Source organism: Helicoverpa zea, chromosome 19 (assembly GCF_022581195.2).
Source record: "Helicoverpa zea isolate HzStark_Cry1AcR chromosome 19, ilHelZeax1.1, whole genome shotgun sequence".
Classification (NCBI taxonomy): Eukaryota; Metazoa; Arthropoda; class Insecta; order Lepidoptera; family Noctuidae; genus Helicoverpa; species Helicoverpa zea.
In genome coordinates this window covers 4737788-4765506 of record NC_061470.1, presented here as the reverse complement: position 1 = coordinate 4765506, position 27719 = coordinate 4737788, and the positions used below count along the sequence as shown (strand labels likewise).

The following is a 27719-nucleotide window of genomic DNA, read 5'->3' as shown; positions in this document are numbered from 1 at the left end:
CCCTTTGATCTCCACAGATACCTGTTGGAAGCGATAAATAAAATTAAATTTTGAAAAATAATAAAGTAATAAATAAATTAATATAATAAGACAAAGTCGCTAACACGCTACAACTAAATGCCTACTGCAGCACTTTCTAATATAAGGACAGTCCAATCGTCCTGCAATCATTGCCAGGACAGTATTGGAGCTTGCCCGCACCCTGCGCACCAAGGACGTGCACCGCTTGCGCATGGTGCTGTGAAAACAGTCGGTGCGCGCTTCCGCAAACATGCCCGAGGCACTGCAGTAGCGGGGCAGCCCCAACACCGCTCTGAATGCGTTATTGTACTGGACGCGGAGGGCATTGTAACTCGCCTGCGTGTAGCTAGCCCACAGGCTGCACGTGTATAAAGATGTGCAATATGCTTTAAAAAGTGTGATCTTAACTTGATCAGAACAGCGTGCAAACCTGCGTGCCAACATATTCGCTCTTTTTGACAAAGCCCTCCGTTCCCCAAAATGCCCTAGTACTTAAATTGTTTCACCCAGTCTAGGGGAACACCATTAAGGAAAACTGGTGGTATTATATGCGGGCATTTTGCATTACTCGACTCAAAGACCATGCACTGGCTTTTGGTTACATTATATTTCAGGCCATGTCCACTCACGTACTCCTCACAGATCTGTATTAGCTTTCTCAAGCCACAAACTGATGCGCTCAGCAGCACCATATCGTCAGCATAACTAAGGTTATTGACGCAAATATCATCAATATGGCAGCCGATACGGGAGCCGCTGAGCGCACCGATAAGCGCATCCATGTACTGGACATTGAAGTGTCCCAGGGACATCGCCTACTTAGGATTGAATATCTCCAAAAATAACAAATATCAAAATCTGTGAGTCGTAGTATTCCGGGTTGCCACAGATGCGATAGTGCTGACCTCATTTATTCCACACTCTTTTTTGCCAAGCTGTACACTAGTTACCAATAAAAAAATGGCTTAATTTTTGTTTCATTACAATTTGTGAATTATGTACTAGTATGCCTGATAGACAGACGACCTTATAAAGGTCACCGAAAGACGTTGGATGCAGGTCGCCTCCAACGGGTATCTGTGGAGATCTAAGGGGGAGGCCTATGTTCAGCAGTGGACGTCCTATGGCTGAGATGATGATGATGATGATGCCTGATAATCCCTACTCGACATTACATTGGAGATAGATTGAAAACTTGGAACCATATCGAAAAAGTTAGGCTGAAAGGCTACAAGCGTAGGGATCGCTAGAAGAAAATGTACAATATGTTCTCTAAAATGCAATTTGCTGAAAGAAAACCGCGAAATATCGAATTGACGGACAGTGAAAACCAAACAATTACGCGTTTTTTTTTTTTGGAACATTATACCGCTTCATCTATGGTATATAAAAGGCGTTCTGAGGTTATTACTTTGTGATTGGCTCTTTTATCGTTCTTGGCATAGGCGCTACTAAAACATTAAAATAAATTGCAAAATTGACTTTTTTGGTAGTATTGAAGAGTAAACAGAATTTTAATTGCACTTCTCCGTGTGAGAGGATGCCTATGCCTAGCATTGGGACAATATAAGAAGCTGTAACGAACGATATTTTAATTGTAATAGCGCACAATGTTATTGTAGGTCTGGAGCCGACTAAAAAACCACCATCAAACCACTATGGGACCATCAAACTCATACTCTATAACACAAAAAAACAAACGAGTCTTGGACAAAACTACGCTTTAATACGAGTCGTTTTGTCAGTAGCTTCTGGTTGCTCTGCTTCTTGCTTCCTCGCTACACACTGTTTGAAGTACAGCATGTTAAGTTTCTGAACGTCGGTCGCGCTCAGGCCTTGCCAATGGCCCATTGCCCAGCCGTCATTCTGCGGACAGGAAAGATTATTAGGTCTTTAATCAAGAGGTTGTTGTCAAAAAATTATCTCTCAAGAATTCCTCATCTAAAGCGTGCACATTTTACGGCCAGGCCTTATAACAAGCTTACCCAAATGGGATACATGATGTTAGTGCGGCCATTCTTGATCTGCAACCAGGGGTAATGCATCACGCTCTGGTAGTCGTATTGGAAGCCCACTGACGCAGCCGGTGGCAGTTTCCTCTTCATTTCTTGTTTTACATCTGGTTATGTGTAAAGTTTGTTAGCAATTTTTATTTTTGGTATGGCATCTCGCAGTTCAGCCTAGGAGGCCGTGTACTGCTTAGCCGGACTTTTCCCTGTGGATGCCTAGAATGTAAGGCCTCCAGCCAGGGGCGTAAAACTTATAAACTAAGCCAGTAAAATATTTTAGAATGTATGATAGATATGGCGCTTTTCAAGGTTGCATTTATTCTATTCGTACACTCGTGTAGTCTTGTCGAATATGAGACCCAAGTTAACCGACAACATAAACGTTAATATATATATTTTTTTAAACGACTGTTCGTTTGTACCAAATATACCAAATTATTTCCACATTACCGTCAGTAAGTTGGTCCCAAATAATGTGCAGGTAAGAGTCCCTGTCATGCATGTTATGCTGGTGGTCCAAGCCCAGGACATGTACGAATACGTGCAGCAGATCGTTGACTGAGTTGAAGCAATCCGTGTTGATTTTCAATGTCTGCAATATTAAAAGTATGTCGTTTACAATGGTTTGGAGAAACAATCAGCGGTGGATCTGCAGTTGTAGGCACATCTTAATATACTAGTGACGTCACACTTTTTCCTTCTTTTTCTGTACTCCGTAAGGGTCTCTCTACAACTATCGACGCGGAATCGGCTTAAGCCTAGTGCTCACTACACTACTCGACTTATCGTCGATCGGCTGTATAAACGGCTCGTTTCACCGCCGGCCGGTCTTTCGAACCGAGCCGATGCGAATGGAATTAGTACTTATCACTCTTATTACGTAGACATGAAGGCTTTTTTGACAGGTATTAGCCGATACCGCGTCGATAAATGTGGGGAGACCCTAACGTCAAAGGGTAACATACATTCACATATCCATCCACCCACACATTCGAACTATCACGGTAGTATAGTGAGAAGTTATCTGATTACATAATTGCCGTCTGGTTTCCCGGGTCGAGGGCACTTGCAGCCAGGCTTTGGTGACCGGGACAGCACCACGACGCTTTCCGCGTGTCTCCTTGCAGGTTTAGGTGTAGCTGCTCTCTTCCTGCGATTTGTAATGGGCTTTCCTGGGGAACATTTAATTATGCAGAAGCACGTAAGGGAACCAGACTATTGCGAGGCAAATAGGTACGCTACGAATGCAACGGCTTGAGATATGGCTTACCAATATATTATTCTCGGGTATAGCCATCTTATGCCTCGCGAAGTCTGGATATCACATAAAGTAGGTAAGTTGTTATGCACGCTTATGTAGAGTTTTATTGAGACTTGAGACTTTGATTGGCTTTGCTTTCGTAAAAGAAAATTCATATTTACAGTTAAGGATGCAAACCGGATCAAAGATCTTATCAATTTTTCACAACGCAACATACACACATCAAAAGTGTCTAGGGATCAACATATATTTTTGCAATAACTTTTCTCCTGATTGATATTAATTAAAATTTTCTTTAAGGATTCATCAAATAAAGTGTTTTCGTTTGTCACAGTAACGATAAACCAAGTCACCTTTGCACTAATAAAGAAATTTGCCATTTTCCTAATAAAGGGATTTTTGACATTTGAAACACTAACACAAAAGTTCGAAAAAAAAGACTGAAATAACAGTTTTCTTTAAAAGTTTATTGGGTAACTTAAACAATTAATAATCCGTGTTTCTACCGCGAACACTAACAACACAAGAACATCGGTTTGGCATACTCAAAATGAGTTCATCCAAATCACGATGTGGAATGGCCGCCCATGTTCGTTGCAACAACAAAAAAAGGTCTTCTTGCGACTGGATACCCTCCATATTCGGCAGAGCTCTTCTCTGTAGCATATCCCATGCATGCTCAATCGGGTTCAAGTCTGGCGACTGAGCAGGCCAGGGCAGGACATTGATGTTAGCTGCCGCGAGAGTCTGTCTTACAACTCTTGCGGTGTGCGGTCGTGCATTATCATGCATTAACTGAAATAAGGGACCGATTTGCACTTGTAGAGGAACGATGACGTCTGATACAATCGTCTCAGCATAAATTTGAGCGTTGAGGTTGCTTCTGATCCAAATCAACTCAGTTCTTCCGCCGATCCAAATACCCGCCCATACCATGATGGTTCCACCACTATAAGGATGGACTTCCTGGCAGGATTTTAATCGCTGTTGGCGTCCAGGGGTTCTCCAGTGTCGTATACGTCTTGTATCCGGTCTCATACCAAAACGAGACTCATCAGAAAAGCACACGAAACGCCATTGTTCTTCTGCCCAATTTCTGTGTTCAAGAGCCCATTGATATCGAATCCTACGATTGTGCATTGCTATAGGTGGTACCCGTAGCGGTCTTCGGGAATGAAGGTTCACTTCATGCAAGCGGTTTCTGACTGTTTGGTCGCTAATTAAGTTCCCTGAAGAGTGATGAAGCCTCACGGCTAACATCATGGCGGTTATTGTTGGAGCTCTTCGAGTTAAGATTTGAATGTATCGGTCTTGTCTCCGTGTGGTGCAGCGATACCGTCCTCCATGGCGCTCAGCTACGGTACCAGTGCTTCGGTAACGTGTCCAAAGTCGACTGATAACACTCTGACTTGTATTCAGAGCTAAAGCCACAGTACGTTGCCGGGAACCAGCTTCTATCATTCCCACGGCTCTGAGCATTTCTTCCCTGCTTAAATGACGTCGCCGCTCCATAATAACGTTGGTTTTAATCAGTAGTAGGGAAACAGTAGCACTAATAATGTCTTCAATGCGTTGTATGTGTTTATAGGGAAAATATTGACAGCTGATTTTCATCTTTTACTCGAATTTGATTCACAGTTCCTGATTCAAATTATGAAATGCACCAAAAAGGATCCATATAAATTTATAAAATCATAAATTTATTACAAAGCCACATCTCAATCTCAAGAAATCCGCATAAAAATGCTTGATCCCTAGACACTTTTGATGTGTGTAAATCCTCTGGTTGTTTATATGCGAGCTCACATACGTTGAAGTTATATTGTGATTATGACCGATGAATTAGTTACAAAAAATAGAAGGTTTATTAGATATCAATTATTCTTCTTCAATTTAAGAGCCCCGCTCTTGTCGGTGCAGCTCCTTCCATTTACGCCTATCTAGCGCCAACTCCTGAACTTCCTTATACGTCACAACATTGACCTTTTCTTTAATTTGCTTGATGTAGCTGTACCTTGGACGTACCTTATCAATTATTATTCATAATAGACATATCATCTGCCTAGCCTTTTCCCATCTTAGTTGGGGTCAGCTTCCTGTCTAACCGCATGCAGCTGAGTACCAGTGTTTTAAAAGGAGCGACTGCCTATCTGACCTCAACTCAGTTACCCGGGCAACCCAATACCCCTAGGTAAAATAGATTACCGTAATAGGTAACCCGTAACAACAGCCAAAGATGTCTTCAAACTTCAAATGACAGCCAAATCAATTTCATAATAGGCACAGCGTAAGTAAAGTAAACGAGCGTAAAAGGCGCAATAATGAAATGTTAACTTTCTTCACATCGCGTGCTGAACACAACGTTGCATCACATTGCATTTTGTTTCATAACGGTGGATTTATTTTCAGCTCGCCTACATTTCTATCACGCTTGAGCCTATCGGTGAATCAGAATTATTAAAGCTAGGAATTTAAATACATATCGGGTGTGTCGTACCTTATCACATTAAATCCTATCATGTATACTTTATGATATTCTATGGCGAATTGTAAAAAAAATAACCTAATCCATTCAGTGGTTTAGCCACAGGACTCATTTTTCGTTTTCATAATTTACAACAACATCATGTGTAAAGCAGAGATAAAGTTAGGTGTATTGAATGTTTTGACCAGTTGACAGCTGTCAGTTTTCAAGGGAGATTTTCTGTTGTTTTTAATGATCTGACTCTTATATGGTGTTCTAATTTCCGCACATTTTTATTCCATTTACTTTGTTTCAAAAAATCTTTTTTTTTACTTTTACGATTTACGATTTAATGTGATTGTGAACGACACACCCGATATACATATTAACCAGTATTTCAATGTGATTAGGTCCAAAACACCCGATATAGACCGTCCTTGGGTTTGCTCTCTCTACGTTTGAGATATTTCTTTTTGAAAGATAAACTGATAGACTGAGACGCCAACAGACTATTATTTTTTCATTTATAATATTTCTAATTTCTGTTTTACTCTTGTAAGTAATGAAATCAAACCCAACCGAAATGGAGTGACTTTTTAAAATAAACTGACAAAGGAAAAATAAACCTATAAATGACGATTTGTTTTCAGTAGCATGTACAATTGTATACTTACGTGAAGTATAGGCGTCATTACCTTTGGCACCAACAGCATCGGGCTTTGTTTTGGCGATAGCAGGGGTTACTTTTCCTTTTGTGTTTCCATTACCAATATTTGATCTTACGCCACTATTATTGACTTTTCCTAGGGCACCCGTAATGTTAACCTTTGCTGTAGACCCAATGGGGGTTACCCGTCTTTTAGCACCAGCATATTTAGCATATTTATTCTTTCCATTGATGCCCTGTCGTCCTTTGAAACCCTTTACGTTATTATCTTTAATTTCGTTACGCATAACACGTCCAGGCTCTAAAGCCTCTTCCAAATCTATATCTGTAGCTGTTGAGTTAAAGTACGGTATAAAGTCTTCTGAGGGCACATCCTCATAATCGTAATCAGAGTTACTGGCATCATCCGCAGCACTCATAGCCTTGGCCTCATCCTCATAAGGAGTTAGGTCTCTGAACTCGATACACGTTTCTTTTTCTAAATGGTTTATAACTGCCTTTATGTTTTCTAGTTCTTCAGCAGCTGTAATTCAATGTGTGGCTATTATTAGTGTGTCGTTCAACGTATTTGTTTCAAAAATATAATACAATTACTGTGGGTTTATAAAAAGCCTATCATTTGTTAGAAAGACGAATTTAAGAATCAATCGCCTTTCTGTTATTGTAAGCTTGTTCAACTGAATTTACTCACTGAATTCCATCTTATTTAACAACTTATAGTTGACAACCCCATACGACCATAGCCTATCCTCGAAATAGTCATCAATCTCCTGTTGAGTGACGTGGGTGGGTTTCATGTCGGCTTTGATGACACTGGGACAGGTCTTCAGAAGGTACTCTCTGTTGCGTAGGACACATTCATTGGAGTATAGCATGCCGATTTTCTCAACATCCACTTCACTGAGGCCTTCTCGCTGACCGACTTTGATGCCAGGCTGGAGATGAGGGAAATTATAAGGAGAATTTGAATGATGGTGAAGGTTTACACAGTTGATATGTATTTTAGAAAAAAAAAAACAATAAACAAAAGCAATCTCATGAGATTGGAATGCGACTAAGTGGATGATTGAATGAAATAGAGATACATAGGAGAGATCGGTTAACATAATCAAACAAAATAACTGGACACTCAAAATCTTATATTACAAAATCTGTGTGTTTAGCAAATTTTGTCCCTGATTTCCATTCTCAAGGTTAATTTGTTTCGTAAAGTCGTGAAAGTTAAGTAGGTACTCATGGAAGAATTCAATGTTCAGTTTATTTTGTAATTTGGATCGATTGTTGTTGTTGACCGCACTTCTTACCTCGGTCAAAATGGTGACCTGACCATTTTTGGAGAAAGCTCGTGCAGGATAGTGTAACACGCTGGCGTAATCATATGGAAGATTTTCAACAATCGGCTTATCGTTCAATTCAAAGTATTTTTTGTATCCTGAAAACGGTGATGCAACACTTAATGTTTTAATAGCCGTATCTATAGGATACTGATAATACATATCTACTTTCGGTTGCATATCTATTCCCAATTTGAAACTCTGTGGCATGGTGCTATTTTTTAGGAGTCGTTGTTTTGTACCTTTGACTCTTGAATCACGAAATTTTTGTCAGTCCATGGTATGATCGGGCTCATAAATGAAAAACCTCTGCATACATACGTATACAGATATATATATAACAAAGATCCAGGGATCTGGCTGGCCGGTATAGGAGTGCAAAAGGATTGTTAGCCAACCATCACAGTCGACAGTTTAGTTTTGGGATCTAACAATCAAGATGATACTCTTCATCGCTTTTTCAAGTGATCACCTCTTTTCTGTAGCTTTAATAATGGCGCCCACGGCCGATTTCGGCCACGGCGGCTGTCCTCATTTAAGGGGATCAGCCAGCTGCGCAGGACACAGGTGCACTCCCTATTCCTTCACTCTTATAACCCGATGGGACGGCAATCCGACACGACCGGAGAGAGATCAGGCGCAGGACAGACATCTACGTGCTCTCCGTACACGGGTGAATCAATCACCAACTTCCAGACTACGGATTGCTTTATGAAAGTTTAAGAAAACCCACAAACCTTTAAGGCGCTAGAGACCCACTCACCTGGTTTAATGTTATCCCACATGATTTTGATGTACTGGTCTCTGTCAGGACGCACATGTTCGTGCGCAAATCCTAGCACATGCATGATCTCATGAGCTATATCCCCGAGGGTCATGCAGTCGTAGCCGAAGACTATCATCTGAGAGAAAAACGGGATTAGGAAGATTTGGTATCAAGTTGTATACCTAGTTTGTATAAGTTATCAAAACTCCTTGTAAAACACTGGCCCGGATGCCGACTGGAAGCCGACCCAAAAATCATCCAACGAGCCTTTTTCCCAACTATTTTGGGGTCGGCTTCCAGTTCCGGCTATCCGGCTAACCGGATGTAGCTGAGTACCAGCGCTTTTGGAAGCCGACCCCAACATTGGTGTACAAAAAATCAAGTTACAAAAATATTTGCTAATATGGTTAAATTACAACACTATCAAATCTCTCTATGACTTTAAGGTTGGCTGTGAGGGAACCCAATTCTGGGTTAAGCTCGCCGTTGTTCAATTATCTTTATTCTTTTTATATTTTATTGTTAAGTGTGCAATAAAGAATATATGATTTTTCCTACCCGTACACCTTTAATTTCCATTCGTTCATTGGTGTGCACACACTGTCTGATACCGTTGGGGTTGGTGATGTACAACCAGACGACATTCTGCAGCGACTGCAAGTCTGTCGGTCTTTCTCGAAGGCGCTGCAGACGGACACATGTCGCCTTCTCGATGTAATCGAAAGCCTTCATTATGATTTCTGATAGATGAGTGTCTGAAAGGACATTACAGGAATGTCAACCCTTAATGCGGATGCCACTTATACCAACGAGCGTTTTGCACAGAAAAGTCTAGGTAGAAGTCTAGGTATTGGTTGATTAAACAAGTTCCACTAGGGTGGAGTCTTGATAAAGGCTTTTAAACACAAATAACATAACTGTAAGGAAATATTCATAAATAAATATAAAGGAATAAAGTATTACACATACGTAGTAAATACAATAGAAAGACCAACTTGGAATATTAAAAAAAAAATACCATAAGTCCTAGAATCAATGAAATAAGGAATAATGGCGTGTTTAAACCGTGGTACTATCCTCGAGTAAGCGGGTTCAGAAGGGCCCTTTGACGACGATGAAGGGTGGGCCTCAATTGATAATGGCGCGAAAGGAAATCTTCTGCCCGTTTTGTTGACAGTCGACTGCGAATATAAAATGGCTGTTAGTGCTTGGAAATTCCGATAGATGGTGTTACTAGTTTAATTATGGCAGCCCTATAAAGGGTGGTTAGAATTATATCATTATTTTAGGGACTTAAATAGACACTTGAACCGGTTAGTAATGTTTTGCTATATCTTTATCCTACTTACAATATTATAATAAATAATCATATATGCATAACGACACTTACGGAGTCATTACAAAAAAGTTAAGTGTTTAAGATAGCTGTTCTTAAAACACTTTTCAAATATATATTTAACTTTTGCAGTAACTTTTTTTTAATTCTGAAAATTTCTAGCAATAAAACAAACAAATGATTTGACAAGCAATTTTAATTCAACTGCGTGACTTTATCAAAAACCTACGATCTTCATGGTTAGGTCTCAGCTACAAAGAGTTTGTCTACTAAAATTATTAAGCGTACCTATAAAGTACATAACTATTGATTAAAGTTTTTGGCAATACTCCAAGCAAAATTACGCACTGAGCTTAGCTTGGTCATGTTAGAAAAATATTTTCAGACTTAGACCAAATATCTTATAGATTGCTTGACCTCATGCTATTGTTACAGCAATTTATACCCACAGTATCCATAAAAATGTGTTTCGGCAGGCGCGACAAACGGTAGTCAGAAGCTAGTGAGTATGACAACCAGTCTTACCAAGTGGGTTGCCCGGTAACTGTGTATTGAGGAGGTCAGATAGGTAGTCGCTACTTGTAAAACACTGGTACCCAGCTGCATCCGGTTAGACTGGAAGCCGACCCCTTCATAGAATAGGCTAGGTAGATGATAATAGGATCCACAAAAGACTTACAATCGTCTCTTCAGTTTTGGGTGCCCTTTTTCGATAAGAAATATTTTGCCCTTTCTCTAACAAGTCGTCATACAGTCGGTCAACAATATCTTCGACTCTTTTATCATCATCTGCTTTCATGACAGGGGTCACAACCATCTCTGCATCTCTTTTCACCCTACGCATTTTCTGTTTTTCTATCTCTTTCTTTTCCTTAAGTTCTTGTCTGGCTTTGTCATATTTGCCGTAAGGAAGACTTGAGGCGATCAGTTTAATTTTTGACTGTTGACTGTTAAATATTTTACACATTTCCCGTGTGTCTTGGCGTTTTCTTTCAATCATTTTTTTGTCCACTGTGGATTGTAATGTTTATTTTTATAATTGACTAACCGTTTTCCCGCGGTTCCCGGTGGGAACTACCCGTTGCCCTGCCCGGAAAAATATACCCTTGGGAAGAGTGTAGCTTAAAATATGCTATTTTTAAGAAGTTTTTAAAATTCCCCCGGGATCCGGGTCCATGGTCAGCTAAAAACATCTAGTTTTTAATAAATAGGTGGTGCCTGTGAAACGGCCAGGTTTTTAATAAGTCTTAAATCTCTTAATTTAATGGGGATATAAATGGTGATGTACTCTATCTAAAGTCCATTTCATGAAAGAAATCCCGCGGAAAATTGTGGAACTATATATTTTTGTACGTAGGTACGTATTTACTGAGCTATCGCATAGACATTAGCGCTGCGTCTGCGGGACTTCTTTCATGAAATGGTCTCTATCTTAAAGCTCTGTCTGTTGTTTTGTAAGGGTAAAGAGTAAGCAAATCAACAGACAGATAATATATAAGACAGAATATTAGGAATGGCCGTAACTGAAATGACTTTCGATATGTTACCGTTCCTATGTTGATTTCTAGGCTAAGGCTACGTTTCAATGACGTCAAGCTTTTGACCATAAACTTAAAAATAGATTTAAGATTTATAAATTGAGAGCAATGATAGAGTATTTATTTTATTAATTAACAGAATTTATATTTTGCCCTAGTTACTTCGGATATAAAAATTAGAAAACAACTCTTCATTTCAAAGTTCAAAAAGACGAGCGTTGTTCAAAAATGGAATCGCTAATGGTACTGTTTACAAAATCAGCCTTAACAGCAGGTCGAAAAAGACCAAATAATGCGAAAAAGTATTTATTCTGAGAATTCTTAAGCAAATTATTTTTTAACGTTTACTTACGCTTTCGGACACTCAAATCATCTCCCCCTGTATTTGAGCATTTTACTAAATTATAATGTAAATAGATTAAAAAACATATCTTCAACAATCGCAACATTTTCTTTTGGCAAAGTAATCAATTTTTTTATTTATTATAACATTTCGAAATAACAATAAAACTCCAGCGGATATTGAAACAATAATATTTTATTACTTAATCTTATTTATATACTGTATATACATATACTTATTTGATTTATTTTACTACTCTGACGGTAATAATATAATTGCAAAAAAATCTTGGTCTCATAACAATACGCCTTCTCAAGGTTGAATATGCTGGCAATAATTGAAAAGGTCCGAGACCCCTGAACTGCGACCTCTATTGTATGAATCCAACAATAAGACCCCTTTCACACTGGCTGAGTGGAACACGCGGTTGAATGACGTAGCTCCACTAGATAGTTTTCGCCGGTGTAGCACCGACCTCACCTGTCCGGCGGATTCGCAAATTCGAATTTAGAAAGTTAACTTTTTATTCCGGCACAAGTTTAACGAGGTTGGAGGTGTGGAGTCGAGCAGCCAGCCAGCCAGTCGCATTTAGTGTGTCAGTGAGGGAGCACGTGCGACGCCCGGCCCCCAAGTGAAAGAACTTGTTTGTTACCGTTGTTTTGTTATCATTACTCAAAAAGGATTTATTGAAGTAAGTTTGAATTTTTTCTATATCATCTTTCTGCGTTCGTGTTTATTTTAGCATTACGTCATTTGATAACGTGGAATCCGTGTGAAATTTTGCCGGCGTCAACTTTTTTCAGTTTGTTGACACCGCAGAATTTACGTTTTATGACAGCAAGCCTTAGAATTAGTGTGATATAGTTATGGCTAGTTATTATAATGTTGTAAGGCCTATAGTTAATTGAGGGGCAATAGCGAGGTCGATAATAATTGAGTCCATGATCTGTGAACTGTAATTGCATACCTTTACATCTTCGGATAGACGTTGTGGCGTTCGGACTCCCGCCAAAAGTATTTACACGAATGTAGCCTTTGAACTGAGGGATAGAAGGCCTATTTTCCTGTGTTTTTCGAATGTAGTACAATTTCCACCTGTGTTTCTACAAGTTTTTATGAATTTATTACGAGCTTCGGTCTGGCGTTTGAATGTGAAAGACTTTCACTGGCTGTCAGGCCACACGTGTGCAGTACTTATTAGAGTGAGACTCTACTGGCTTAACTTACAGTTAATTATTTATTTATTAATATTGTAAAGCTGAACTTGAAGAGTTTGTTTGAACACGCTAATCTCAGAAACTACGGGACTGATTTGAAAATTATTTTAGTGTTAGATAGCCCATTTACGAGGAAGGCTTGGCTCAGGTTTTTTACCCAGTTGAACTGTACTCAGTACAAATTACTTTCGTAAGCTAGTGAGGTGAAAATGTTAAAAAGTTGGTATCTATAACTAAGAAACAGACTTTGTGGTCCAATTCCCAATTTAGTAGAGTAAGGCATGTTAGTTTGAGGATTTCTTTACATAATTAGGTATTTGTTGCGCTAAGATATATTTTATGAGAATTTCCTGATTGCCTCTAGAGGTTCCGGATGTATTATAGCATACGTGTACCTCTTCTCTCTGAAAAGAAAATACAAGCTTCTGGCTGGCAAAATTTCCTTCGTATTTTTGATTAACCGCTTTCCCGCGGTTTCACCCGCGTCCCTTTTGAAATACTTCCCGCACAGGACTCTACAAAACACTAAATTCATCCGTATATAACAGCATAGAAGATACTTCATCGGTTCATTGAACTTCCGAAGTATGGATATGATCACATACTTAGGTGAATAAAAAAATAATGAATTCATATTGCAGCCGACCGCTGCAGGTATGTAATTGTGTTATTTAACTCTCATTTGCAAGGTATTTACGACTTCATTAATTACACATAATGGTCTATGTAACGCATCGTCTACTTTTAAAAAATCCTTATAGAGTCTTGATGTTAACATCTGCTACTATACTAATATAATAATGAGGAAACATATTTTGTTTGTTTGTCTGTTTGTACCCCAAAAGGCTCCGAAACTGAATCGATTTGAAAAAATCTTTCACTGTTAGAAAGCTACTGTAGCGCGTGGTGCGCTAGGGACCGGGGATCTTCAGGTTATTCAATTAAAAGATTGGAAAAAACTTTAACTTAGCGTTTATTGACTGACTCGGGGTTGAAGTGACATACTTCAGTATCAAAACTTATTCTATTTCTATTTATATCATTGTCCGGCCAGTATCAATTACAATTAATAAAACCTACTTCTAATCTACTTCAGTACTACATCTCTACACTACACTCTTCCCGAGTAACATATTCTACAGTTTATCCCGGCACGGGTAGTAGTTCCCACGGGACATGGGTGATACCGCGGGAAAACGGCCAGTTAATTTATATTCCAAGTCAGTTTTGTAGAAGAATAATTTAGAATATTTAGATGCATCCATTGAGCCTAGGGGCACACGGAAGACTAAACAGTGGGCCAACTGTTGGCCCGGTGGAAAGAAATCTTTGTTTTTTAGAACATTCTGAATTCAATCGAAGTTTTTAGTCAGGACAAATAGCTGGTCGTCGTGACATATGAACTTCCATTCATCTTCATACTGATTTATAATCTCTCCTCGGTGGTGTCGGATTGCCGTCCCATCGGGCTATGAGGGTGAAGGAATAGTGAGTGCACCTGTGTCTGCGCAAATGCTTGTGCACTACAATATGTCCTGCGCAGTTGGCGTCTTCAGGCCCGCCGCTAGCTGTTTGTTCGCCCGCGTGCAAAACTGATTATGCCGCCCTACGACTGCATATTATACTGGGTTTTGTCAAAAAAAATATAAGGGGGGTCCGGACCTCCTAGATCCCCCCTTATATGTTGGGGGGGAGGGTCCAGGAGGTCCGGATCCCCCCCCCCTGCCCATACATATCCATTTTACTTGTCCAATAGAAAAAAATATGTACATGCACCGCTCTGAAAACCCACCTACTTTTGGATACATAAATCTTGCAATACATAACATACATTACACATAACTTTTTATTTCTTTTTATTTGCTTGAAATTCTCTAAGACTTAGAGTAACCTAAGTAGTCCTGGGTTAGCCCATAAGCAAACTAAGCTATTTCTTAGGGCATCAATGCAGTGCAATCATTACCCAAGTGGCCCCTATGTATTGAAAGATTGTGATTAATAGGTAAGTACCAACATATGTATATTAAAGTACTTAGAACAGATTATGGGTAACTTAAAGTAACGAACTTAAATATCTATGCCTATCAATGTTTTAATTCAGTAAAATATGTTATTTATGGTTTTTAGTGGGTTTCCCGTTGAAAAATTCAACGCATGAGACACAGATTATTTGTAAGGAAGCGCGAGCGAAGCGAGCGCGAAAATTTTTTGGTCTAAGGACACAATACAAATAAAAACAACTGTAAATTAACAAAGCAAAGTCAAAAAGTAAGATACGCACAGAAATTAAGTGCAAATGTATATGAAGCCGCGAGCGAAGCCAGCGCGATTTTTTCCTTAGTTTTCATGAAGTAAACATTTCATAAAAAGCCAAAGTGAACAGAAAGCTATAACGGACGTGCACGAAAAATTAAATTGTGATAACTGAGATGGAGCCGCGAGTGCAGCGAGCGCGAATTTTTTGGGGGTGCAAAGGGTGAACCCTTCAAAATTGATAGGAGACGACCAAAGCGAGGGCGGCTTTTTCTGAAATTTTATTGCTAATCTACTCATCTATTTTTATTACAAATATTTTTATTACGTAAATTTTGCCGCCCCCTAAATAGTATAATATACATTTGCCCCCCTACCTTCCCCCCCACGCTACGCTAATGATTGATCTTAAATAGTTTTTAATAATTTTTAATTTTGAAAATGATCTTTCAACAGATGTAACTGAAACCGGCAGTGTAAGTAATATTCTTAGCGCTATTACTGTGTTCGGAAATATTGAAATCAAATCATTGGTAAAAAGATATTGTATTTTTGTAAATATAACGTGATAAGTCGCTTGATTTGCCGCCCCTAGGACGTGCCGCCCGCGTGCGGTGCACGCCCTGCACGCCCGCTTACGGCGGGCCTGGGCGTCTTCGTAAATGAGAATAACCAGCTACGGAGCTGGTAATCGGCTAGGTATCATCATCATCATCATGAGGCCAAACCAATCGACCGATTAAAAGTTTGCATTGTCCGACTACTAACCTCTAGGTCACTATGGTATAATTTGACACGTGCAGTTGTAATTATAATCTGTAGCACGCGTGATTGAGAAGTTAATGATGATCTCCGGTGATATCGAACCTCTTTTTCCTCAAACGTATTTGCTTTGATGGCTAGGTCTCTTATACACGAGACTAATGGTTTTAGCAATTAATATTATTCTATACTTTGAATTCTCGATATTTTATTTTTATTTAGACTGTAAACAAAAATGCTGTGGCCGCTTCAAAAATTGTAGCATCGTCGGCAACTACATGTATTTTACTGCTTTTTACTGTATATTTATTTAACAGTAAACTACAGTAAAACCTCTTCATGAATTTGTGAGTCTGTGACCGCAAATTACATTGTAATCTAGGACAATATGAATCAATACCAAATCAAGGACACCATGTGTGTCGAAACAGGTTCCAAAGGCTGTGCTTTATTCATAGGGCTGCCATCTCGAATTTCGCCAAACCCGGACAAACATTAAAAAAACCCGGACATTTGGCGTAATCATTTTTTCCCCGAACGAGTACGATTTTTTTAAACAAAATAATACCTAATTTGTAATCCATTTACTATTAACATATACTTAAATTCAATGAGGTGCTTCCTTACATAAAAAGTGTCCGGGTTTTCCCCGGACACTTCTTAAAACCCCGCCCGGACGGCCCCCGGACGGCCTCTAAACGAGGACAAATCCGGGGAAACCCGGACGGATGGCAGCCCTATTTATTCATAATATGTTTTAAACAAGTTTAAACTATTAATCGTTATGTTCTGGAATAAAAATATGTAAATATCTAATAAAGTAAATTCGTATAGGTACCTACTTAATATTATATCTACAGCTGACGAGTTTGTTTGTTTGAACGCGCTAAAAGGAGTGTAGTGGTCCGATTTGAAAAATTCTTTCAGTGTTAGATAGCCCATTTATCGTGGAAGGTTAAATCCAAACTAATATTATAAATGCGAAAGTAACTCTGTCTGTCTGTCTGTCTGTCTGTCTGTCTTTCTGTCTGTCTGTCTGTCTTTTCTTCACGCCTAAACTACTGAACCGATTTGTGTGAAATTTGGTACAGACATAGTTTGAAACTTGAGAAAGGACATAGGATAGTTTTTATTACAAAAAAAAAAAATATTACGGACATACAGTGCCATCTATTGGTAATATGTCGAGCTGTTCCTATGCTCCGTAGATAGATGGCGTTAATCGCGCAATGGTTTCATTACACGTGTTATACGATAGGTGATACCCAGGATTAATACATAGGCTACTTTTTATCAACACACCACGCGGGCGAAGCCGCTGGCGGAAGCTAGTAATAAATAAAGTTACAGTTACAGTTACAGCCTTTTTATCGTCCCACTGCTGGGCACAGGCCTCCTCTCACACGGAGAAGGATTGAGCATTAATCACCACGCTTGCTCAATGCGGGTTGGTGATTTCAGACTATATAGTCCAGGTTTCCCCAAGATGTTTTCCTTCACCTTTTTATCAGCCATTGGTGTCTAAGATATACTTAGAAAGTACATACAAACTTAGAAAAGTTGCATTGGTACTTGCCTGACCTGGATTCGAACCCGCGCCCTCACACTCGAGAGGTTGGTTCTTTGCCCACTAGGCCACCACGACTTTTAACTAATTAATAAAATAAATAAATAAATAATATAGTTTATTGACTCAAAAAAAGGTTATACATAGACTTTTTATCCGAGTTCGTGCAGAGATTCCTACGGGATGCGGGTGAAACCGCTGGCAGAAGCTAGTTGGCAATATTTACTTAGGTACTCTAAAATATTATACTTAACTGGAACTTCGTGCATAGATAACGTAACTCTTCGTCTACATAAGTCCAGTAAAAAGTTTTTAATCAAGTTTCTCCGCAGTTTTCCAGCCAGTCTATTGCGTTAATCACGTTTATAATCCGATTACATCTGTTTGGCGGGAACTAGTTATAGAAACGAGAATTGCTGACCACTAATGCTTCGTTTATGGTCTGAGAGTACGCAACGGTTACGCGACGATTACGTGACGTTCACGCTCGCTAAACGTTGGTTAGGAGAAATTTTAAACATTCAATATTGGTTTAAATAAGCTGGTTAAATGATTTATGAAAGAATTTGGAATGAGGTGTGTCTGCCTATAGTTTACCTACTTGGTGTCATACTTTCCAAACTAATGAAATATATTGTAATGTTTTTAACACGCTTATATTAGCTTCACTTGTAACTATGTATGTAAGAAAATCTTAGAATCTTAATTTGTCCCACTTCCCGATCTTCGTTTAGGATATTTTTGAACGCGCTCTGAGTTCTGATGACAATACATGACTAAGTAGCGTGTTTTTTCGTTTTTTTATCATTTTTTTATTGTAACACTAGCTTCCCGCCCGCGGTTTCACCCGCGTCCCGAGATAACTGCATCCCGGAGCCGGGTGGTGACAAAAACTATCCTATGTCCTTCTGGCTCTAAACTACCTCCCTGCCAATTTTCAGCTAAATCGGTTTAGCCGTCTTGAGTTATAAGTGGTGTAACTAACACGACTTTCTTTTATATATATGTATAGATTTGTGTACCTACTTTATAGTCATTTTTCAAGCAGATATTTTTTTGGCCTTTTCACTTGACATTTATATTTATGGGTTCATATATATTTAATAAATAAATAGAAATAATAACTTAGTAGCCCTATTGATGCTGTGTTGCATAATCGAACATTCGACACAAGCTTCCTAAACTTGATCTTACATACCTACTTATTATAAATTACAATACAGGAATGAATTTTATCCAGTGCGCAAACTTTGTCAACTTATAGTTAAATAACTTTTATAGATACGTATATTTTTATTTTATCGTGTTTTAGTACAAAAAAGAAAAGTTATTGATATCGAAAGATGTTTATTTTGTAACCGATTGTACGGTCACAGTCGTCACAGTAGCACGGCGGCAACGCGAAACCGGTTTACTGACGCGAGCGCAGCTCCAAGCGCGTAAGAATAGTTGGTATCCATATTTTGCTGATTTTAGGGCAGACAAAAGAATTAAAAAAAAAAAATTACTGATGATGCAGATATGTTCTGTTAATGATCCTGGACCACCAGTTTTTTTTGCGCACTGCTTAAAATTCATTCCTGTATATCTACTTACCTAAAAATGCACTTAACTGATATGATTTATTTCCCTTTTTGGTTTTATGAAGCTGCTCGTCTCATATTATTAAAGTAAAGCTTTTATATACACCTACGTAATTATCCGTCAATCCGTCAGTGTAGACAGTTATTTGCCGTTACGATCGAGTTCACAGCGCGTTGCTGGATACCGTAATATCTGATGATGATTGTTTCATAAGATAGGGCTGCCGTCCGCCATCGTCCGGACGGGGTTTGAAGAAGTGTCCGAAACCCGGACACTTTTCATGTAAGGAAACACCTATTGTTTTCGGCAAAATGAAAATTGGGTTGTTTTTGCATATTGTTTTCGAAAAAATGCGATTTACGCCAAATTTCCGAATTTTTTGAATCTTTGTCCGGGTTGGGCGAAATTCGAGATGACAGCCCTACATAAGAATAGCACAAGATGTTCACTTGTTTTATAGAAGTCATCACTTGATAGTGAAAAGGGGAAAAAGATAGGCAGTCTGTTTGTTTCATTATTGGTCACGGTGTTCTTAGCTCCTGTCATGAGATTTAATTTGTGATTACACCGTAACAAACATCATCATCATTAATTTAAGAGACCAGCTCTTGTCGGTGCAGCTCCTTCCATTTCCACCTATCTACCGCCAACTCCTGAACTTCCTTCCACAACCTTCACCTTTTCTTCAATTTGCTTGATGAATCTGTAGACCTTAGACGACCCCATTTCTCTCTTGCCTTCGACCTTCCCTTCCACGATGTTTTTGATAAAATCGTCGTCCAAAGTATAAGTCGGCAAGTAAGGTGTCCCATCATTGCTCCTCTTCTGTTCTCTTTATTTTGCAGTAGTTACAAACACCGACGAAAAAAAATGTTTGTAATCCCGTGGGTGCAAGCAGGTTGCTATTATAATGCTGAGTTCTCAGGCTGAAATATTTAAACATATAAATCTTTTTACACCTAACATTCATATTCATACAACTTTATCGACGTTGTGAATAAAGAAACGAGTTTCCATCATAATGCAGAACAAGGTTACATTACAAATTACCTATGTCTATGAGCACATAACATTGTTTTCTCATTGATGCAAATACCTTCTTAAGTTCCCACACAAAGTTAAGAAATGGATGGTGATTTCAAGTGGTTTTTTGCTTGAAAAATTTACACTATGTTGTTGATAAATATAACAACTTAACCCGGTAAAAAGTAGCATATGTATTTCACTAGGGGCTAGAGCAATGTATCAAAAAAAATCTGTAATAGTTTTAAATGTAGCTATTTATAAATTTGCGATTCATCTTCTACAAATACATTAGCATGCAAAGATTATTTCTAAAACCAGTTACCAAAATATTTACTCTACCATTTACATAATGAGTTCTAATTTCTTTAATCTGCAAATTAACAGTAATTTGTAGCATAGTCATTAGATTTTGAGGTTCAAAATGAGTTCAATGTTATTATTATTATTTGTATAAAAATGATGGTTATCTAAAGTAAGGTCATCTAAGGACATTATGTCATTTAGGTACTGTAAAAGTGAATTATATCAAGATCAAGCTAACTTGAACAGTTCAATCAGCCTTATTTTTGTAAAAAAATGCGATTAATCGAAACCTACTTTAAATTGAACACCGTTGACCATGACCTAACCTAAAAAAACAAAATATAAAAATATTGGCGCCTTTTCCATGACCATAGACAAAAACTGCGTTCACTCAATTACTTTTTGATTATTTTTACTTCATAACTATACTTCTTTGTATAATTAGCTAAGAGAAAATGACTACTGTTTTCTTTTTATGTTTGTCTACATTCACCAGTTGCATAAGGTCAGTGACACTACACGATGGGTGCACAAATACATGCCTAGACTGGCCTTCGTTTGTCACTGTCAAGGCTGGCTTAAGGCTATTTCACGTAATACCTAGCTATTTGGCTATTGCACCTGTATCATTGCTTAGTTCTCGTCAATTTGAATGCGTAATGAGAAAGAACCCCCATGGTCTGATTTGGCACACATAATTTGTTTCGATGCAAGCAAAAGTTCGCGCCAATTAACTTTGCATTTTTGAAGTTAGCCATTTGATTCCTTGCTTCTTTGTATATTGTCAAGAAGCTTTTCTTGTCTGAAGGTGGCTGTTATTGTTCCAGGCTGCGGGATTATTCGAAAGAGTTACCGCGGCTTTGGTACATAAAGGGCTTAAGAAGCAACATGGTGGGTTTTTAGTCAGTAAAAGTCTGACACTCCCTCACGCTGCACCCACAGCGGGTCATTTGATGATTTCCAGGAAAAAAAGCTGAGAGACAAATATTAGGTGCTTACGATGCGATAATAACAAAAAAAATTAACTGATTTTGCTATTGAGAAGTCACTAGTAAGTAGCTAACCTCGGAGAGCAGCAATTTATTTGACGAGAATTGTATCTTAAACTTTTCTCTAGGTTGTTTAGTGCTACCTAGTAAAAATACTAAGAAATCAGTGTTCTAGGAAATACAGTAAGGCGACATTATTATTTGTAGCTTGTAGAAAGCAGTTTTCGCTGCTTACGGCAATATTTTCTGCACTCTCACGACTTATGTGTATGTATTGTTAGTCTGATGTGCGGTGCTTTTTCACGGTGACACACTGAACAGAATTTGCAAATTGACTACTAAATTATGGCCTCGGAGATTTTGGCTAAAGTATGCTAGTATATATTTTAAATACTAGGTACCTATGTTATAAGTTATCGGCACGCACATTGAGCTCTCGGCGGAAGAGTGGGGATCGCTTTGCGCACTGTACACATAAGGCAATAAACCAATAAATCGCTTTTGCGCAGGTGAAGGTCAGGGCTCAATATCCGTGCCGATAACTATATTAGTATGACTAATTAATTATACTTGAAAGTAGGTATAATAAGGTTACGTTGTGTCTTCTATCAACACAATGCCTAAAACCAGGTATGTGATAGGAGAAACTTTTTTTTTGTGTAGGGGTACCATAGATGTAATATACTAAACAAGATTGCGCACGCTCAAAATATATATTTACGAAAATGAACTCTATTCCAACGCAATAAGGTACTAAATTGGTTGCATAATACACAGAGGCAAATCCGAGCCGAGAGGGATAATTAGAACGGAGGCCGTTTGTCAGTCGCCTTCGATTTCTCAAGGTTCCATCATCAGATCCTGACCTGATGATAATGGGACCACCTCGGAAGTATACGCTATCAAACAAAAAAATAATCATCAAAATCGATAAATAAATGGCTGAGTAATCGCGTAACAAACATACAAAAAAAAACGGTCGAATTGAGAACTTCCGCTTTTTGGGAAGTCGGTTAAAAATAAGTCGGCGGCGGCCATCTTTCTATCTTGGACCAGCTTTCGATGAACAGCGAACTATTTGCCCTTTCAAACAATAAAATCGTCATAAAATTTTGCGATAACTACACCTAACTACGGCTCTCGTCAAATAGCTTTGCCGCTCAGTTAAAAAGTTGGAAGTAACGAATCGCTATTAAGTTTGGCAGATCTACAGGAATCCTGCACATAAAACACCCGAAGAATAAGTCTTCATTTGCCGTCTTCAGAAACCCTAAAAACCGAAGATTTTTTTTATTCCGGCTACAACGTATTTTCTACCACTGATTTTCTAGCATTTTTTTCAAAATAAATTAAGTCATTTTACTTTTCCTAATTTATTTTCAGATTATGGTAAGTATACAAAAGTGCAATTTAGTAATATTATAATATCAAATAATATAAAATTATTAAATCGATTCTTTATTTTAACGAATCGGATCATTCGATGCAAAATTTCTATCACCGTCGCCATCTTGTCTATGCGTCTTCAAATTTAAAAAAAACAACTAATGTAAACAAACATGGCGAGTTCGATCAGAATTCCCGGTAATTACGATTGGATTTTAAAAAGGTATATTTCTAACGGGATACTAAATATGAAAGGTTTGAATGCGTAAAAATAATTTAAAGGATGATGGGTAAAATTGGCCGGTATATCCAATAAAAACCATTTGCATATCAAATGATAGCTTAGACCCTAAGCTTCATTTTTTGTTATGGGCACAACCTTGTAAACCACCGGAGAACGAAGATATGACACTTGATAGCATAGGACAGCCCATGGCTTTGAACCACTTCAGTGCGTATGGGAGGGATGTTTAAGTGCATTATTATTGTCAATCATTGTTAGAACGAGTCACAGAAGGTGTCTGTGCCCATATTTTCCAAGTTTATTGAAAAAAAAAAGATTATTTAGCAGGTAGTATTTACAACTTATGGTGTACGTATTTCGCCGTTCTGGTAAGTCTAACCGACATAACCAATGAAAATCAATTGCATATCAAATGATAGCTTATACCCTAAGCTTCATTTTTTGTTATGGGCACAACCTTGTAAACCACCGGAGAACGAAGATATGACACTTGATAGCATAGGACAGCCTAAGAACTTGAACCACTTCATTCTGTATGGGAGCGATGTTTAAGTGCATTATATTATTGTCCATATTAGTCAGAACATATCACACAAGGTGTCTGTGCCCATATTTTCCGAGTTTATTGAAAAAAAAAAGATTATTTAGCAGGTAGTACTTACAACGTATGGTTTACGTATTCCACCGTTCCGGCGAGTCTAACCCTTATATCCAATAAAAACCATTCGCATATCAAATGATAGCTTATACCCTAAGCTTCATTTTTTGTTATGGGCACAACCTTGTTAACCACCGGAGAACGAAGATATGACACTTGATAGCATAGGACAGCCCATGGCCTTGAACCACTTCATTTTGTATGGGAGGGCTGTTAAGTGCTTTATATTATTGTCAATATCAGTCAGGACGTGTCACAGAAGGTGCATGTGTCCATATAAAAAAAGAAAACAGTTGGTGTAACTATTCCGCTGTTCCAGTGACTTTAACCGGCATAGCCAATAATATCCATTTGCACATGAAATGATAGCTTATACCCTAAAATTCAATTTTTGTTATGGGTGGAACATTGTTAACCACTGGGGAAAAAAGATATCAGTCCTGTAAGCCTACGACTGCCTAGTGAATTAAACTACATTGGCAGGGATATAAGGAAAACCTATCTTTTTATTACAAATAACGTAGCTTTTCCACCACTGAAAGATTTTTCAAATCAGTTCAGTCAAGTTCAGAGCCCATTTAATGCAAATACTTGTCGTGAGTACTTGCACAGACATCATCTAATGGCCAGGATAATATATCTTGCTTTGAAATATAATCCTGTGGAATTAGAGATGTGCTGGCATCAATCTATCATCATCAATGACTGTCGACTGTCCTGGCTAACAAGCCTGATGTGCCATATGATGAGAACTCTGTGAAATCTGACAAACAACTTAAATAACTTTATTCTACTGATTAAACCGGACTTGACCACCCGTTTGGTTACTATTTGTGCATCACTACATAGTATAAGACAAAGTCGCTTTTTCAGTCCTTTTATCCCTACGTCCCTATGAAAGCTTAACTCTTCCAAACTACGCAACAGATTTTGATGCAGTTTTTTAATATATTATTCTATTCAAAGATAGAGTGATTGAAGAGGAAGGTTTGTATGTGTAATAACATTCGTTAAATAGTGAGTAAATACTGTTTTCCCGTGCGAAGCTGGGGTGGGTCGCTACTTTTGTAATAATTCGACAACCCAGGGCCGACTATCCTGGTGCCGCAGAACGAGGATATGTTATCTCCAATAATGGAAATAATATACGGTGGTAGAAGTAAAAGTTTTTATGTTTTGTTTTGCTATTAAAACAATTATGCCTAGTTAAGACCGATTTTAATTGATAGTCTACCCTAGGCTTATTTAAATAAGTGATGAGTTGACGAAAATACATCATACAATGATTTTTCCTACTATGGATCTTATTTTAACATAAAAAAAAACGGTGCAAAAAGTATAAATCTTTTGTGCCCGACTGTACTTATTTCCGGTAGATTCTTGACATGAACTGTTTTATTTCAGTAACTGTAGGGTATAAGCAATAATCTAATATACATTAGAACTTTATTGGTTATCAGGCCAGGGTTCATACAAAATTGCCCATCATCCTTTATTTAGTTATTTTATTTAGTACTCACAAATGTGGTTTGATTGGAAAGAAAATAAATATGAGCGTAAATAATTAGGAAAGTGTATGACTGATTCGCAGACCCCAATTGGGGTCTAAACCGAGCTTACGGTGACATTGATGTTCAGACCCCGATTGGGGTCCGCTACGGATTTGACGGTTAAGGCGACGAATTGGTCAACAATAATTCCATAACCGGCACGCGCATCTAAGGCGCCAAAAGGGGTCGGAGCGTCTGAGCGGGGCGAGGATAACAATACGCGCGCTAGCTTATAACTATAAAAGTCATAAGCGACAAAATGGTTTTGTAATTTTATTATTTGGAAATGATAATTTGATAAAAATTCCTTCTACAATTTTAAAGAGTATGTATATACTCAACTACTAAAAAAGTTAAGAGGCTTAAATCGGTCCCGTTTGCCCATAATATGTGAATCTCTTTTTAAAAAGAGGTATGTTTGATATATTTTTCTCTGTTATAAAAGTTACCTAATCATGTTTCTACGTCTAACAAAATAAGGTTTATATCATGAACTTTCAGGTAACCAAGTTGTATTTTGATCCGTTTTGTATTTACTGAGAAAAATTGAGATCCTTGGCGCCAAAAATTCCAATTCGTCCTCTTAAAATGGTGAAAAAGTGTTGCGTTTATACTTGTAAAAGTGAATCCTATGGTGATTGCAATATATCGTTCCACAGGTTAGCTAATAATAACATTTTCGTAAATCAAACAACTAGGGTGCCCATGAATTCTTGTAATGAGTCAAAATATAGGTGATGGATTTTAAAACTGTTGTACTATTGTTATAGCTGCCCAAAAAATGAAGAAAGGCGACATAAACAGCTCAGCAGTCTATGTGTGAAGCAAAAATACAAAATAACAGTCTTCACTTCGAATCTTCCTGCTTTTATACTGCTAATTCCCAGTGATTATTAAAAGCCTATATTAGTATTTTAAGGTCACAAACTGCGTAAGTTCAAATTTCAATACCAATCTGTGTTTAATGATCTTAGCAAATTCGGATTTGTCTCACATAGCTTAATCTCATAGTCACCCTATTAGAAAGGGACAGACGGCCTCCGTACTAACTGTTTCACTCGGCTCGTTTTTTGGGTAAAAGTGCGCAGTCCTGTTTACTATATTATGTCTATGAGGTGCACTGACTGCTTTGTACAGTTGACAGCTGTCAATTTTCAAAGCAAATATCATTTTTTATTTTTCTGAACTATTATTTGCATAGATTATTTGCATGGTTGAAGATTTTTTTATATTGTACTGACTTCCAAGTAAAGAGGTTCTCAATTCGTTTGTATATTTTTTTGTATGTCAATGTTTGTAACGTAGTTAATTTGAAATACATAAACTATTATGTAATTATTGTCTATTACATAGCAACATATTTTTAAATAACAACAAACAAGTTTTTGCTGTCATCTCAACGAGTATTATTATTATTAATTGACTATGGGTTATTATATACGATGTTACATAAAATCTGGTATTTTATTATTTAAAAAAATCTTGGCCCACAATTTTTAAACAGGTTTTTGATATATAGGTACTTAATTCTACTCTGACTACTTTACATTCGGAGTCTGATGATTCATATGAAAGAATATTTAAGAGCCATCTTTATTTTGAATTTAGATGCGAGTGTCTTATCTAACTGTTTTTAAATCTGTACTTAGTTATGGTTATAATGCATTTTTTATACTGAATGACAGATCATAATTTAAGTCATGTCCAAATTGCTGATTATTCAGGCATGTTTTGTTTTAGCGAACAACCAAACTAACTTTATAATGTTACTAGCTTTTGCCCGCGACTTCGATCGCGTGGAATAGTGACTTCCAGCAGATTTTTGATTTGACCAATAGATGGCGCTGTATGTCAGGATTAAATTTCATTTTTTGTAATAAAAACTATCCTATGTCCTTTCTCAAGTTCCAAACTATGTCTGTACCAAATTTCATAAAAATCGGTTCAGTGGTTTAGGCGTGAAGAAAAGACAGACAGACAGACAGACAGAAAGACAGACAGTCAGACAGACAGAGTTACTTTCGCATTTATAATATTATAGTTTGGATAAACAGTTTTTATAATGCCAACCTGGAAACAAAATACTAATCATTGTCCGTCAAATCTAGTTAGCTATATAAAATAATGAACCTTTACACTGTATCATCTATGACTATTTTCCAAGCTAATCCGTTTTAATTATTCACGGCGGGCGTGTTACTTTAATAATTATCTCAAGTCAAAGTACAAGATGCTGTACTTAATTGCCTAGGTTACTGACCTTTCGGAACGAAGCTTCTAAATGTTGGGCCAATGTGTAACCAATAGCCAACGCAGGTCGAGAACATTGGCTCCAATAGTTGCGCCAATGTTTGAAGTAGGTAGCTCCTACTGTGTGTTTCTTTTTCTCTTAATTTTATGGAATTTACAGCTACATTGTTGGTTTTGAATTCGTGAAATGT

The 27719-nt window shown here is 37.9% G+C and overlaps 2 protein-coding genes across 3 annotated transcripts in view; one reads left to right on the top strand and one right to left on the bottom strand.

Moving 5' to 3' along the window:
- Nucleotides 1-1725: 1725 nt before the first annotated feature.
- On the bottom strand, nucleotides 1726-10825 carry LOC124639626. Its single transcript, XM_047177065.1, has 11 exons — nucleotides 10538-10825; nucleotides 9541-9703; nucleotides 9081-9277; nucleotides 8520-8658; nucleotides 7727-7854; nucleotides 7114-7357; nucleotides 6451-6945; nucleotides 3063-3202; nucleotides 2481-2622; nucleotides 2007-2140; nucleotides 1726-1887 (listed from the first exon to the last, which is right to left on the bottom strand). Exons 1-11 carry the CDS (start codon nucleotides 10823-10825, stop codon nucleotides 1738-1740), a joined length of 2220 nt encoding a protein of 739 aa, XP_047033021.1. The 3' UTR covers nucleotides 1726-1737.
- A 1460-nt stretch (nucleotides 10826-12285) lies between these two features.
- Nucleotides 12286-27719, top strand: part of LOC124639262 (retinaldehyde-binding protein 1-like) — a 34259-nt gene continuing 18825 nt past the window's right edge. Inside the window, exon 1 of one of the 2 annotated variants that reach the window (XM_047176522.1) lies at nucleotides 12286-12430. The gene's annotated coding sequence lies outside the window, so the exon portion shown is untranslated. Of the gene's footprint in view, nucleotides 12431-26190; nucleotides 26210-27719 lie in introns of those variants that run through there. The other variant, XM_047176523.1, reaches the window with a different exon arrangement.

Bases quoted from the DNA above. Each gene is read 5' to 3' on its own strand.
- LOC124639626 (XM_047177065.1), bottom strand. From the start codon at position 10,825: ATGTGTAAAATATTTAACAGTCAACAGTCAAAAATTAAACTGATCGCC. The intron at 9,704-10,537 runs GTAAGTCTTTTG...TTATATTCGCAG, and splicing joins CCAAAACTGAAGAGACGATT to TCGACTGTCAACAAAACGGG. The intron at 8,659-9,080 runs GTAGGAAAAATC...TTTTTCTCTCAG, and splicing joins TGGAAATTAAAGGTGTACGG to ATGATAGTCTTCGGCTACGA.